The sequence below is a fragment of the Vanellus vanellus genome, assembly GCF_965231255.1.
Source record: "Vanellus vanellus genome assembly, chromosome: 8".
NCBI classification, from domain to species: domain Eukaryota; kingdom Metazoa; phylum Chordata; class Aves; order Charadriiformes; family Charadriidae; genus Vanellus; species Vanellus vanellus.
The window spans coordinates 17,924,562-17,938,357 of record NC_138913.1 but is presented as its reverse complement, the minus strand read 5'-3'; the positions used below and the strand labels follow the sequence as shown (position 1 = coordinate 17,938,357).

The 13,796-nt window shown below is 44.2% G+C and overlaps 1 protein-coding gene across 7 annotated transcripts in view; it reads left to right on the top strand.

Annotated features, from left to right (window-relative positions):
• Positions 1 to 5,098: 5,098 nt before the first annotated feature.
• Positions 5,099 to 13,796, top strand: part of U2SURP (U2 snRNP associated SURP domain containing) — a 47,383-nt gene continuing 38,685 nt past the window's right edge. For all 7 annotated transcript variants that reach the window (XM_082487463.1, XM_082487462.1, XM_082487461.1 and 4 more), the window contains exons 1-2: positions 5,099 to 5,149; positions 12,848 to 12,895. In XM_082487463.1, the coding sequence (XP_082343589.1) occupies positions 5,105 to 5,149; positions 12,848 to 12,895 (93 nt within the window). In that variant the 5' untranslated portion in view covers positions 5,099 to 5,104. The remainder of the gene's footprint in view (positions 5,150 to 12,847; positions 12,896 to 13,796) is intronic.

The window sequence follows — 13,796 nt, the reverse complement described above, 5'->3', positions numbered from 1 at the left end:
GTGAATAACAATAACTAACACCATTGTGGTTGCATAGCAATGTTCATTTTAACGTTCTCTTTCACTAGGAGCTTCTAATTTTCTGCCCTCTTTGCCTTCAAGTTAAATATTTTCAGGTTTGTCCTCTTTATGATTTAAAATAAAAGCAATAAAACCAATCTGAAATAATCTGAAAAAACTCTAACCACAGCAAACTGGGAAAAAACACTTCATATTTTAAGAAAATTTAACCGAATATTTTGTTGGTTTTTTTTAAGTCCTTGTTATTGAAAGATTAGGGGTAGAACTTGTGTTTTTCTGGACAGAAGCAGATCTGAACATAAGTATTGCAGTGAAATTATATCACTGTGATGAAGAATAGCATATTGGGAGTATGCATATTTCATATATGTTTTCCATGGCTAGAATCCACCACTGTTGCACCTACCAGGGGCTCACAGCAAAAGCAAAGTACAAGTTCTCCTTTGCAAGGGTTGCAGGACTGAACCCTCACTTACAAACTACAAGGCTAAGGAAATTGTTTTGTTTGTATGTGCTGTGTGAGAGTGTTTTCCAGAGCACAAATTGCTACTCACTGTTAGTAAGCTGAAGGGAGAGATTCTTGGTATGGACAAAGGAAAGATTTGCTGCACTCATCTTGAACTTCCATGCTTTTAAACAGCTGATAAATTTGCACATCTGGATTCCGTCCACATACGCTAATTCTCTCTGACAAGAAGCTGCAGGAGAACTTTTGGAATTAAGCCTTCATTTGGTATTCGCACTAATGCCTGAAAATATCCTGCAAATTACTGACCTTTCTCAGCCAGACAGTACAAGTCAGATGTTGCCCCTGTGACTGGTTTGTATAATAGGCTTCACTGCTTGAGGACTTCCAGGGGAAGAAAGAACCCGGGTTCCCAATACGACACGTGCCCCACGAGAGCAGCGGGGTCCTGGAGGGGCAAGCGGCTGCTGAATGGCAGGACTAGAGCAGGAGTCACAGCTGAGAGAAGGTAGGGCACCAGCACAGAGAGATGATGGAGCAACGCAGAAACAGCTCCAGCCAGGAGACAGAGAGCAGACAGAGCAGTAGCAACAAGTCCAGACTGCTGGGAACCTCAGAGCCAAATTGCCCTCAGCCACATTCTGGTTGGTTTTTGTTATTGTGGGGGTCCCTGCTAAAGCACCTCAATCGAGCCCAGTGGCTCCTAGCAGCTCAGGCTACCTGTGCTCTGGCTGCACGTGCTGCCTGCCTCTCATCTCATCTCTGCCCTGCTCTCCTCCCACACCACACACCCCGAGCTTCCCAGCAACACACAAGTACTCAGGGGAGCGTGCATCTACTGATTTTGAGAATCCTTGCCTAGTGGTTTTCAGTCTCAGGGTGGGAGGAGACAGAGGGTGGAATAAGGGAAAAGAAGCTGGAAGACTGCTGCCTAAGCAATGGAGAAACAGCACATGCTGCCTGTGGCTTTAGGGATCTGTGAGCCACTACTGAGAGCATGAAATGGCTTGCAGAGTTACAAACCTGTACACGCAGCAGCTACACTTCTGTCCTACTCCTGATCTGCCCACCTCATGCCCTTAACCACACTTCTTTTGCTGTGGGGTAGGGAACTTCCACGGCACTTTAAATCCTTCCTCTCCCCTTCCCTCACACCCACCTTTGCAAAACGATTGCAGCAGTTCAGCTGTGCTCTGGCCTGGGGTGAGAGCAAGGGAGCGATCTCCTCTCAAAATGGGGAAAAAACAGCCACAAAGACAATGGTAGTGCACCGCAGCATGTGGTTTACTTAACGCAGCTTAGTGTTAATTATTTATGATAATTCATGATTTTCCCTAGTATATTGCTTAATGATATCTGTCATTGTAACAACGGTTAATAAACAACTCCCAGGTCTGCATGCAACCAGACCTACTGCATTATAATGAAAAATGTCTTAAGATTTCCATTTTAATATTATTATTAGCCTACCCTTTCCAGCATTAATTCTCCATAGATATCTGCATCTTGCTGCTTCCTTCCCTCTCTCTTCCCTCCCCTTTCTCTCCCATTAAACCTAAAACACTGAAATGTATTGTCATTGACTAACTGTACACGAGTGCTACTGTACTATTGCAATGTGTTATAAATAGCACAGATTCAGGAGTACAGTTCATTCTGAAAAATTATCTTTAGAGGTAACCTTTGGAACTCTAGCTATTCTTTCCTTTTTTTTTTTGCAGCATGCTCTGGATCATGATGCTCTTAATTTGGTGCAGTTTATTAATTATAAAAGAGTGTGGAGGCTGAGCAGTAAGCAGAGGATTTAAACAATGAGGTGGATAATTAAAAAGGATTAATGAGGTGGATTAAATAAAGGGATTGAGGCCAAATGGAGCACTAATTTTCTAAACATTCTTGGCCCCGAAACTCTAGCATCCAAGGGCATGTTCCTCTTTCCAGCTAGATGTTTGCTTTTTATCCAGAAGTGTCAGTCTTTTTTTCATACCAGGTTTATTAATGCAGTCCCAGGAGAGCTGAGCAGCATCTAGTGTCTCCTCCTATGGCCTTAAGTGCCTCTTCTATCCAGTACAAGTTCCCCAGCTGGTTTGCTTCCGACTCATTGCTGCACCTGTTTCCACTGCCACGTTAAAAAAAAATCCAAAAGCAGGTCACAGATGACACTAATCCTGTGTATCTGCAAGCTGGTGAAGTGGTTCTCGAGAAAACAGTCAGAAAGATTGGGGAAGAGAAGGACCTGACTTGGATTCTGAAGCAACAAGATCCTGCCTAATCCATCTCTAAAGCTCCTTGACCAACACCATTCCTTCCTGTGGAAGGGCTCCTCTATGAGCAAGTTTGGAGCTCAGCAAATCCTAAAAAGACTGATGGAATTGTCCCCAAATCCTGCTGTCAAGGGGTGGGTTTTATTTCTCCTTCCTATCAAGCCAGCAGTGCTTCCAGTTGAAATCTGTGCAAAGCCTTAGGTGCCCACAGAGAGCTGTGCAGGTGGTTGAAGAAACAGAGAGCTGTCCTCCAGAGCAGAAGATGAGATTCTAGATGGTAAGGTACTGGTGTCAGCTGTAGGTACAGCAAACGCTTATTATTGTAATCGCTTATTGTTCAAGGGAGCTCAATAAACATCTGATATCTGTTGATCCTTAGCTGCTGATCCATTACCAGAAAATTTTTGCATGGTTATTTTGTGAACGGTGGAAGGAGGCGCAAACAGCAGAGAGAAATGCATATTTCTGCCATATGACCCTTCTCTGTCCACCTGACCTTTTTCTCAGTTGCAGCAGTGCTCTCTGGCCAACCACTTATTTGTTTGCAGCATAAAGCAATTTGCACCTACAGAATGATTATTATTCTTTTGCTATTTGTTTGTGTGACTTAGGAAGTAGAAATCATATAACGCAGTAAATTTAACCGCAGGCGTGCCCGGGGTGCAGCTAGGGAGCAGCCGCCGGAGCGGGGCGGTCGGTCCCCGGGGCCGGGCTGTCCCTGCCCTCTGCCGGAGCGGGAGCACACGGCGGCGGAGAGCGGCATTTCCCGGGCGCCCCGCTATCCCTGCCTAGCTGCTCTTCACGGGAGGAACGAGAAATAGCAGAAGCTTTTTTTTTTGTCTACGCTGCTGGTCTTGCCTGTTGATCTGCGTTTTCCGGCTTTGAGGGAGACTTTTCCCCAGGTCCCGAGTGACTGTTCATTTTTATAACGATGTAGTGTTACTCCCACTAACCAACCTACGTGACAGCCTGTACTCGGATGGTAGCCGTGAAAAGACTCACAGCTAAACCTTCACCCTGAAGATAGCTACTGGCAGAGCCACACCTCTCCTCAGACACCTCCCCGCACAGCTGGAGGCACATCTGCAGCAGCAGGTGCTAAACTTCCAGTCCTCTGCAGTCACCCTTGCCTTTTTCACCCTCTCCTTTTGCTTTCTTTTTGCCTCTTCTGGAAGCTCCCACTTCATCCTCCGGTGACAAACGTGGTTATTAGCATAGGCCCTGCTCCTTTCTGTTGCTCATAGGGCAGTAGGTGTCAGGAGTTGGTGGATTTAAAGCTTTCATTCATTTCTGTACATCTACTGTGTTTTCTTTTAAGTATTACCTCAGCCCCAGCATCTTCCACATTATGCTGAAAATCCGTAAAAGCACAGGAATGCAAGACTCATGATAAATGTAATGTGACCTCCGGTTATAACCTCCAGTTAAGCCATGTTCATTAAAGGTTGCTGTGGTGATGTGCTATCAAACCCAGTAACGGAGGATTGGCTCTGCTATCCTTTTCGCTATTTATTCCCGGGCTTTTCTTGACGTTAACGTTCTGCTGTTGCTCGAAACAGTATTCTTTCCGTTCAGTTTTGCTACATGTTTAGGGACAAGCCCCGCCTCCGCATCGCACGGTCGCGGACGAGCAGAGCCGTGCGGGACGGCCCAACCACGGGGCTCTGCGGCGGCACAACCCGCGGCCCGGCCCGGCCGAGCCCTTCCCGCCCCAAACGCCTTTTGGGGCCTTGATGGGCACCGAGAGCACTGCCCGGCCTCGGCAGAGCCCCGCTACCGCTGCCCTCATCCCACCGCAGCCGTCCCCGGCTGACGCCTTGTAGGAAAGCACCCGGTCATTAAAAAAGGCCCCGCGTGATCTGCATGGTCCCCTCCCCCCCGAGGGGCTCAGGCGCCGCCGGCGCCCGGGCTTCTCACACGCGTCCTCCGCACCGGAGAGGCACCGGTGCCCCCCGCACCGCGGGGCGCTCGGCGGCACGGCCCGCCCGGTGCCCCGGCCGGACCCACAGGGACCGGGGCGGGGGGCGTCGGGCGGGTGCCGGCTCCCGCCGCTGGTTGCCCGTCGCTGCCTGCCTCACCGCAGCTGGTTGCTAGGCAGATTTGGGTCGCCTAGCGACTTCATTTGGGTTTTCTTCTGCTCGTGTGAGAGCGAGAGCCGCGGGAGGCACACCGACACCGCCCGGGCTGCCCCCGCCCCGCGCTGAGGAGAGGGTACGGTGACAGGCCCCGTCCCGCCCGGGCGGAGGCCACCCCATCGGCGGCTCGGCCATCGGCTTCCTGTCCTCCGCTCACGGGCTCGGTGCGATCGGCGCTCGCTTCCTCGCCGCCAGGGCTGAGCGAGGGGAGAGGCAAGATGGCGGACAAGGCGCCCAGCGGCTCGCAGAAAGCCAGTGGGAAGGTGAGGCCGTTCCGCGGGGCGGCCTGCGGCCCGCCGGCCCGCTCCGCCGCCGGGGGGCACGGCCGCCGCCTGCCGGCGCGGCGGTGGGGCCCGGAAGCGGCGGCGGGGCGAGGCGCTGGCGGCGCGGCCTGCTCCGTCCCTGCTCTCTGCCCGGGGTGACTGCGGGCCCCGGGAGGGGGTGGGGAGGCGGAGAGGGGGCGGCGCGGCGGGGCCGGGGGCCTGGGGCTCTCGCGGGGCATCCCCGCTCCCCAGGGCCGCCCTGGGCACGTCTCTATCCCGGGCTGGCGGCAGCGGCCTCCTCACGTCCCCGTGCCGCCGGCGGAGGGGTGCGGGGGCAGGCGGGGGGTCCCGGCGGGGCGCGCTGTAACTGCAGGCGCGGGGCGGCCTGTGTCAACGGGCGCATCCCCGGGTTCGGGTGCGGAGGGTCAGTTAATGCCCGAGTGCTGCCCCTGACCGTGTTTAATTTCGGTCGTGCTGGGAGTCCTGATCCCCCACCCTGGGCTGAAGCCCGCGTGGGATTAGTTTCCAACTTGCGAGCGTGAAGGAAGACGATAATTTGAGATCGGGTGTCTTGACTGGCGATGAAATGCCAAATTTCACAAAATCGCCCTGGCGTTCCCCGCGCTTTTCCGTGTGCCCGCTCTACTTCCTGTAGTTTTTGTTGGTTGGGTTTGCGGAGCAGAAGTCCAGGTCGTGCAGGAGTTGTGGCAAAGTTGTGCGGAGCTGGGCGCTGAAAGCAGCGCCTGCCTGGCCGCGGGTAATGCCCGCGCAGAGCCGCCTCCTCGCAAAGCAGCCCCCTCCCGCCAGCAGGTAGAGGGTAAGGTATGTTTTGAGGGGGCGCGCTGGCAGCTGACAGTTTGAGGATTAGCGATTAGCGAGGATCCCTTTCACTCAGCCTTGTTGCAGGGTTTGGGCCAGATGTATATAAATTTTCCATATTTTAAAATTATTATTTACTTTATTTTTTTTACTTTGTGTGTGAGTGTGTAAATCAGTCAAGGAAGAAGGCTTGTTTTGCCTTAGGAATTTCCATTGCTGTCTAGATTAATAATTTTTACCCATTTTTGCATTTGGCTAAAACCGGATTTTTTTTTTTTTTTTTTTTTTTTTCTGCTAGGAAACTAGCTGAAATGTAGTTACCGAGAGCCTTTGCATGTTTATCCAGTTGGTGTTATTAGAGTAGGAGAGTTTTATTTTTGTGTTTCCCTTTTATGATCTATTCCAAGTATTGCTAGGAAACGTTTTTTTGGATCTTGCCTTTGGCTTGGAACTGCAAGTAAGAGCTGGACAGAAAACTTTAGTAGTAAAGTAGGTCTTAATTTATGGAGAATGGTTTCCAGGGAATAAGACACTTTGGGATTTCAAGTATAATTAGACATAGAATAATAATTTAATTATTGATTACTGCAACTGATGACATGGTACACAAAACCAACCCAGATGTAACTGAAAAGAAAGGGATCACATCATAGACTTCTTTTGTTTTGTCGTTTACAATTTCTGTACTGATGATATTCTTCTTTAACATACAATAATAGTTAATTTATAGGAATTGTTTTCTGTCCTAGATCTCAGCTCTGCAGGTTATGTGCAGACGCTTAGTTCTTCATACTAAGTCATCCATCCCATTGAATTCAGTGGGACTACTAGAGAATGTAAAGTTAAGTGTGTGTTTATCTGTCGAAGCCTGTTGAGGAGATCCTGTATCTTGCAATCTTTGTGCAGTTCCCCCTCACCCCTCAATTTCCCACTACTCTAGACGTATATACTGTGTTTCCAGCAGTCTCTTTCCCATGCTTTACTTTCTAGATCTTCTTGTTTTATATCATCAATATTATTTTATGTGCTAAAGAAAATAGTGATAGTACATACCTGGATCCATGAGAGCATTTTTGTTGAAAAGTGAAATAAAATAAGACATGCCTAGCTCTTGGGATTTATTTCCTTCAACCTCAACTTTCTTGGGAGGGGCGGGGTGTATGAGGTGTCTTTTTTTTGTCATTTCATGAATGCTTGCGATATGTGTATCCATAGAGATACTTTTCAGTTGTCTGCGGAAAGAAGTATGACGTAAAGGTACTGAAATTAGTAATATTCTTATTTTTTGTAATCAATTTATTAATGCAAACATAAATGTGTATTTTTAGTTGAGCCTGTATGAAACCGTTTATGATTTAATAATCTAAGCAAATAACCACTTTGCTCAATATCTTAAATTAATAATTTATTAAACACTTTTTTTTTAATCATTTAAGATTCATTTACTTACATATCAAAATTGAAGTTTTAGGCTCCATTTCTTCTGGTGCATTGTATTTGCAAGTTAGAAGAATAATTGTACTTGCAAAACAAATATTTCTCTTAGACTTCATGGCATATGTTTCAGTGGCAATTCAAAGATGTGCCTTTGCTGGCTTGTAGCCTGCCTCCTGGGAAGACAGAGTGACATTTTATTTTCTGTGTTCTGTGAAGAGCTGTGGCCCACCGGTTGAAGGCTTTAACACTTACGGCAAAATACGGTTTCTCCCCTTCAGCACGTGTGGTGTTTGTTCTTTGGTCTTAGTGTCCAAGTACTGATTTTGAATGTCTGGCTGGTTATTTTGTTTTATAGTGTAAAACCAAGCTTACTTCAGTCAAGCTTGTGTTTGATTCACAATTTGAAAACTGTCACTGGTGACAGTACAGGTCCAGGAGCACAGGTCCGGGAGCACCCATGGCCTGTGTCGCTGTAGTGGTAGCTGCTTTTTATGATACTGTCGGCTTCTAAATAAGTTTGAGAGTCTCCAATATGAAATGTGTTGCAAAAGCATCATCTATTCCTTTGTTGCTTTGAGATTAGGATAGCAAGATGATGTGCTTGAGATTTCCAGAAATATAAATAGGAAAGAAGGAGAAAATTAAGGAAGAGCAATTGCCCAAAAGTGCACATGAGGTCAGTGTAGGATATGATTCTAAAATGGCAGATACTGATTATGTTCAATTTTTATCTTGATGTAATGAGATATTAGCTGCTGAATGACTCTGCCATTTTCATATTTTATCTTCTGAAAATAGTGACTATATTGCATGTCCGTTGCTGTTACATGTAGTACTGTACAAATTTGGTACCATGTGGCAGAAGAGATTAGCCACTGGGACTAAGCTGTAGGTTTCCCATTTTTCGTTCTAAAAGATGTTTAAACAACATTCCCTAATCTTAAATTAATTTCTCAGGTTTATTGAGTAAGTTATGTGTTAATTAAGTGTTGAAGAACAGTGATGACTTGCTTGTGAATGGGCAGCTTTCCTTGGTAAATTAGTGTGTGAAAAGCGGCAATGTAAAGTCTGTACGTGTGGTGAATTGCAGTCGGATGTAGCATTCTGCAGGATGGTGAAACTTGTGATCTTTAATTTTCCCTGTATTGTTGTTCAACTGGTGTCCACGAGCAGGAGAGGCATCAGTGGGTTCCTCTGTTGATGGAAACTTAAAAGGAGGTGTCCTTCTCATTTCCTCTCCAGCAGTAGAAAGTTAAATGTGGGCAGCTCGTGTTCATCTGAGTTTAAGGTTATAATGGAATAGCATTCCTTGCAAGTACTTTGGAGAAGACCGTTTTCCATTTACTTTTGTGTCGGCAAGTGATGTCCATTTAAATAGTAACGTTAATATGCATTATTCCAGTAAATGTAAAAAGTAAATAGATTAGCTGTAAAATAACTCGCAGGTGTTTGAAAACATTTGTTTTCTAGGCAGTTTGATAGAGAAAGGAAGAATAAAAAAGGCAATTTGGGCTGGAAACCTCCCTGCCTTTGGATTTTAACATCTTAATTTAAGCTGTGATACCATTTGCTTTTCTTTGGTGTGCTGACACAAACCGATCCCAGCCTTAGCTATTTTTTCCCTCCCAAACATTGGCCTCTGTAGTTAATTTTGGGGAGGGGGTGGGGGGAGCCTGCTATGAATTGGAAACTGGTTTGGCTGAACCTCCCCACCTCTCTCTTTCCTGGGTGGTCAGTTAGATCTGGAAATGTGGTCTAGTTCAGTGTGAGCGGCTGCGCAGTGGCGGGGCAGAATCAATGGAAAGTGTTGAAACAGGGCAAGAGCGTCTTGCACCAGAGTTTCTCGTAAACCCTTTACCCTGAAGCTAGTAGTTTCTGCAAGGGCAGGGCTTTTATTTATGTTGAAGTTGTAGCCATTAAAGTTGTAAAAATAACATTCGGCATTTGGAAGGCCACAGGATTGTCTTCTGCGTTTCATTGGCAGCTTTTGTTGCTCTTTGTTGTTTTACTAAATGTCATCAGTATTAATTAAAAAAAAAAATTTTGCTTGTGTTATACAGCATATTTTAAGTATTTGTGAAGTGACAGGATCGTCCCGGTTTTACCCAGAGATCGTTAAATTTGGAGAAACTGTGGAGAGCTGGATTTTGTGGGCACTTGCACTGCTGACAGGAAGGAAGATTTGGGAGAGCAGTCATCTCTTCTCTGTTTGCTTTGGAAGCTGCCATGAAGTTGGAAGAAAATTTAAACATCAGAATCTGAGAGAGGGCTGTCTGCTTTGGATTTCTGATGGGAGTTTGTCATAAATCTCATTTGTACGGTCCTTTGAAGATTTATTTTTTTTCTTTTGAAGGTTGAGTAAACTTGGCTAGACTCGGTAATGGAGCTTTGAGCGACCTGACCTCCAAGACTGCGGTTTGACAGGGCCGTATTTTATTGGAATGCCATTTCAGCAGCCTGCATTGCTACTTCAGTTGCGCTGGCGCAGTTCTTTGAGAGACGTGTGCGGTGAAAGAGATTGAGAAAATGATCCACTCTGGAAAAGAGTCTGGTTTGTTGGATGGGGGTGGGAATAGGTAGAGGCAGTGAGTTGGGAGTACGGGGACATTTGTAGGTTGTTTATGCTGGCAATAACTGAAAGATGGACTCATTGCATTTTTGAACATGAAGGAGCTATCCTCGTATTTTGGACATCCCCAGGTGCAGGACAGAGCTTTAGGAATCTTTCTTTCAACAGTTAGTTGAACTACTTAACATGATGAGAAGCCTGTTCCAGGTTGCAACACAGGTGGATAACATCTTTTGAAATGCTTCTCTCTGTGAGTGTTTAAAAGATACTGGGATTCTGCTGAATCAACTCAGCTGGTGTAACTCTTAAGAAAACAAAATTGCCCCTTTTGTCAAGGTGGTGCAGGTGGATGCAAAGTGCAGTGCTGTGGGAAGTACTTTTTTTTTTTTTTTTTTTAATAGCTGGTATTTAGGAACAGGCAGATAGCAAATTGTAATTTTGTCAAGAATCATTATCTTTTGCTTTGTGGGTACAGTTGCTTGGATGGTCAGAAGCAGTACCAAAGGTATGAACTGAATTTATGGTTGGGGAGAGAAGACCTTAAAAATAAGAACTGTTTAAGGAAGTGGCTCTGCATATGTGGCTCTGCAAAGCTGTTAGTTTCTGTGGGAGAAATTTGGTTTAAAAGCTAAAACTGCTTTTAGACGTTTCCAGAGTGCACCTCAGTAGAAATTCTGTTGCTTGGCTAACGTTTGGGGTGGCTTTCTCACCAGTGCTGTGGTCCCTGTTGGCGGGTTGGGGAGCGCTGCTGTACTTCTAGCTCAGAGACTTCCAGACTCTTTTGATCATTGCCCTGCTTTTCTGCTGTTAGCCCACAGAATCTCTTGCGTTCTGCAATGCATCGAAAGCCTTTTCAAGCAGTATCATCTGCTCTGTTGCTGGAGAAACGGATTTAGTATCTGTTACTTTTTTTATGTTCTTCCTCAGGATATTGTGTCCTAAGTGTCATTGTACTGAGCGTTGGTACTGTTTGTTACTGCGTGTGATGCCTTGTTTACTGTCCTCCCTGACAGCAGCTTCAGTGCCCATCCCTGTTGGAAGGTGTTGCTTTCCAAAACTTCTGTAAATGAAACAGATGTGGAGAATTTAAATGAAACAGATGTGGAGAGTTGAGAAACGGTCATCTCATTCTGCTGTTGCCAAGTGACCTCCTTCCCCCAAGCAGTGTAGGTCTTGACTCTGTCAGTCCGCTAAGGCAGAGGGCATTGTATCAGTCCACCTTTGAGATTTATCTTTTTAACTGCAGGTCTAAACATTATTATTTTTTTTTTTAAGGGTGGGATTGTAACTGTTGATTGCCGCAGGGTGGCAGCTGGCAGCAGAAGGAATGCTGTTTTCAAGCTCTGAAATTCTTTTGCACAGTGTCTTTCATCTATGTGTGTGATGTTGTGCTATACATTCATAAACTCTCTGGGGGAGGGCAGGTTTCCTTAAGCTACATTTTTGCAGTATGTGGAACTGTGGATACCAGATTACGTGTTTCAGTGCCATAGGCAGTTGTGAATTGCAGAACAAAGTCCAGCACTAAATACAGAGGAAAAATTTGCAGGAAGCAGTATTAGTGAAAGATGCTTGTGATATTTGCTTCCACGTGTATTTTAATGAACTACTACCGGTGTATGTGAACTAAACTTTTTATGAACTTACTGAGCAAAGATGTGCCTTGTGAGTAATGTATAATGTTGCAGGTAAGTGGATTTGGAAGGTCTTTGAGAGTTAGACGTAATTGGGGAAGTTTGTTTTTTCCCCCTTTTTTTAAAAAAATCCTCAAACACATATTCCTAGGAGTCTTTTTCTTCTCCCTTTTAAGGTTGTATCTTTGTGTCTGTCTTTACCTTTGTGGGCTTAGTTCTGGTTCTTGAAGTGCTGTCTACCATTTTTTCTAAATCGATTTGACTGTAAAATGTAGGAATATATTTATCTATCATAGTTGATGAAAAAGCATGATGCAAAATGAAAACGAGTTCTAGGAAATTATCTTCTAGAGTAGCATTTGGTGCTTGTCCATTTTGGAAGACTGGAGATGAGCACTGTATATTACTATTTCTGGTAGAAACTGTAAATTCCTGGTAATAAGGAGAAATGCTAATGTTCTGTAACTAATGAACAGATTTCAGCTAATGGAAATGTTTTATTTTGACTTAAATTTCAGTTTAGATATGGATTGTGCATCAGGCAGTTATGTCTTAATAGTAGGTGTTAAGTCTGAAGTTTTCTGGAATTTGGGCATTACATATTTTAAAAATATGTTCCATCTTGTTTGTTGGAGTGTTTTCTGTCACTTAAACTCATTTAAAAACCTGATTTTAAAAAAAGCCTGTGCAAATTTTGTATATACACATTGATTTACGTGTTAAAGTTCAGTCAGAGTTTAAAGTAATAATGTTAATTAGTACATAGTCTCAAATTGGACTTAAATTAGTGTTCTTGAGGTGGCCAGCTTCCATCTATGCACAATATACTAAGAGCAGTTTTGGAAATGATTTTATACTAAGGCAAATATAATCAGGCACTTTATGTAATCTTTAACAGCCTTTAATGACATCTCTTGCAGATTCAGTGTAACAAACTTAACTTTTTTTCCTTGCAGTGGTGCTAGCGGCATGTTTATAAAATCCAGCTGTGGAAATTTAGATGTTTTTAATGGTAGCAGGAACAGTCTACCTGTAATCCCTTTTTTGCTTTATATTGACGTTCGTGCTGTGACCCTGCTCAGATATATAATTAAAATAGATTACATGTATCTTTGTTCCTGTATTTTTGAATGTTAAACTTGAAATGAAAATCCCATTCAAAGAACTGAATGAAAAAGCCCGGAGGTTGTTTGTCTGTTTCGTTTTGTGTTTCTCACCTCCTCTTCATTTTCTCTTCAGGTCAGAGCACCAGATGCAGTACACACCACTGGATCTGCTGATACACATGTAAGTCCGAAATATTTAAAAACAGCAAAAAAACTCCACCCAAACAAAAAAATCCAACCAAATCCACAAACTCAAAATAGGCCTATTCTCTAAAGAAGACTTGTTGCTGCAGGCAGGCTCTATAGTGCGTTAGGTATCTAATCTCTAGGTATTTGTAAATGACCCGTTGATTTTCATGTTTAAAAATATCCTTGAAACTTTCAAACTATCACTCCTGTAGGAACCTCTGCTGCGTGATACTGCATTCATAATAGATACTTGAACAGGAAGAAGCTGTAGGGAGTCTATATATGTTTATCTCTTAACTGACGAATTGTTCAAAATATGAGGTGATTAATTGTAAGAGTCACTGTGTATTAAAGTGTCTTTTTGTATACAGCTGGCTTCTCGAAAATTAGATAGTGTGGCCCTAATTTCATCCTTTATTTTTCTTTCTAATAGAATATACTTAAAGCAAAAGGTAAGAATAATTACCTAGTCCCTTTTTTTTTTTTTTTTTCCCCACCGGACTGAAGAGACCTTCGCCTGGGTGTGTGGTTAGTATGTTGCTTGAAGGCCTGCCTATTTCTGAGCTAAAATGAAAACGGGCAGCAAGAGCCAAACAGAGTGTTAATACCAGACAGTTCGTTCTGTGGTTTGGATTTTTTTCAAGATTTCAATTTGATTTTGTATATGAAAAAGTCAATTACTAGCTGTTTAATTGCTTGTAAGATAACATTATTCAAGTTGTGGTAGCAGAAACTTTTCATAAAGAAGTAGATCCTTTTAATGATTTGCTTTATTTGCTATGCTTTGGAAAACAATTTTTTTGAATATTTTATATTGTCCATGGAACTGGAACTTCAGTACTTGGTGCCACCTTATAGTCGATGCTGCATTATGTTTAATGGGAGTTTGCTTT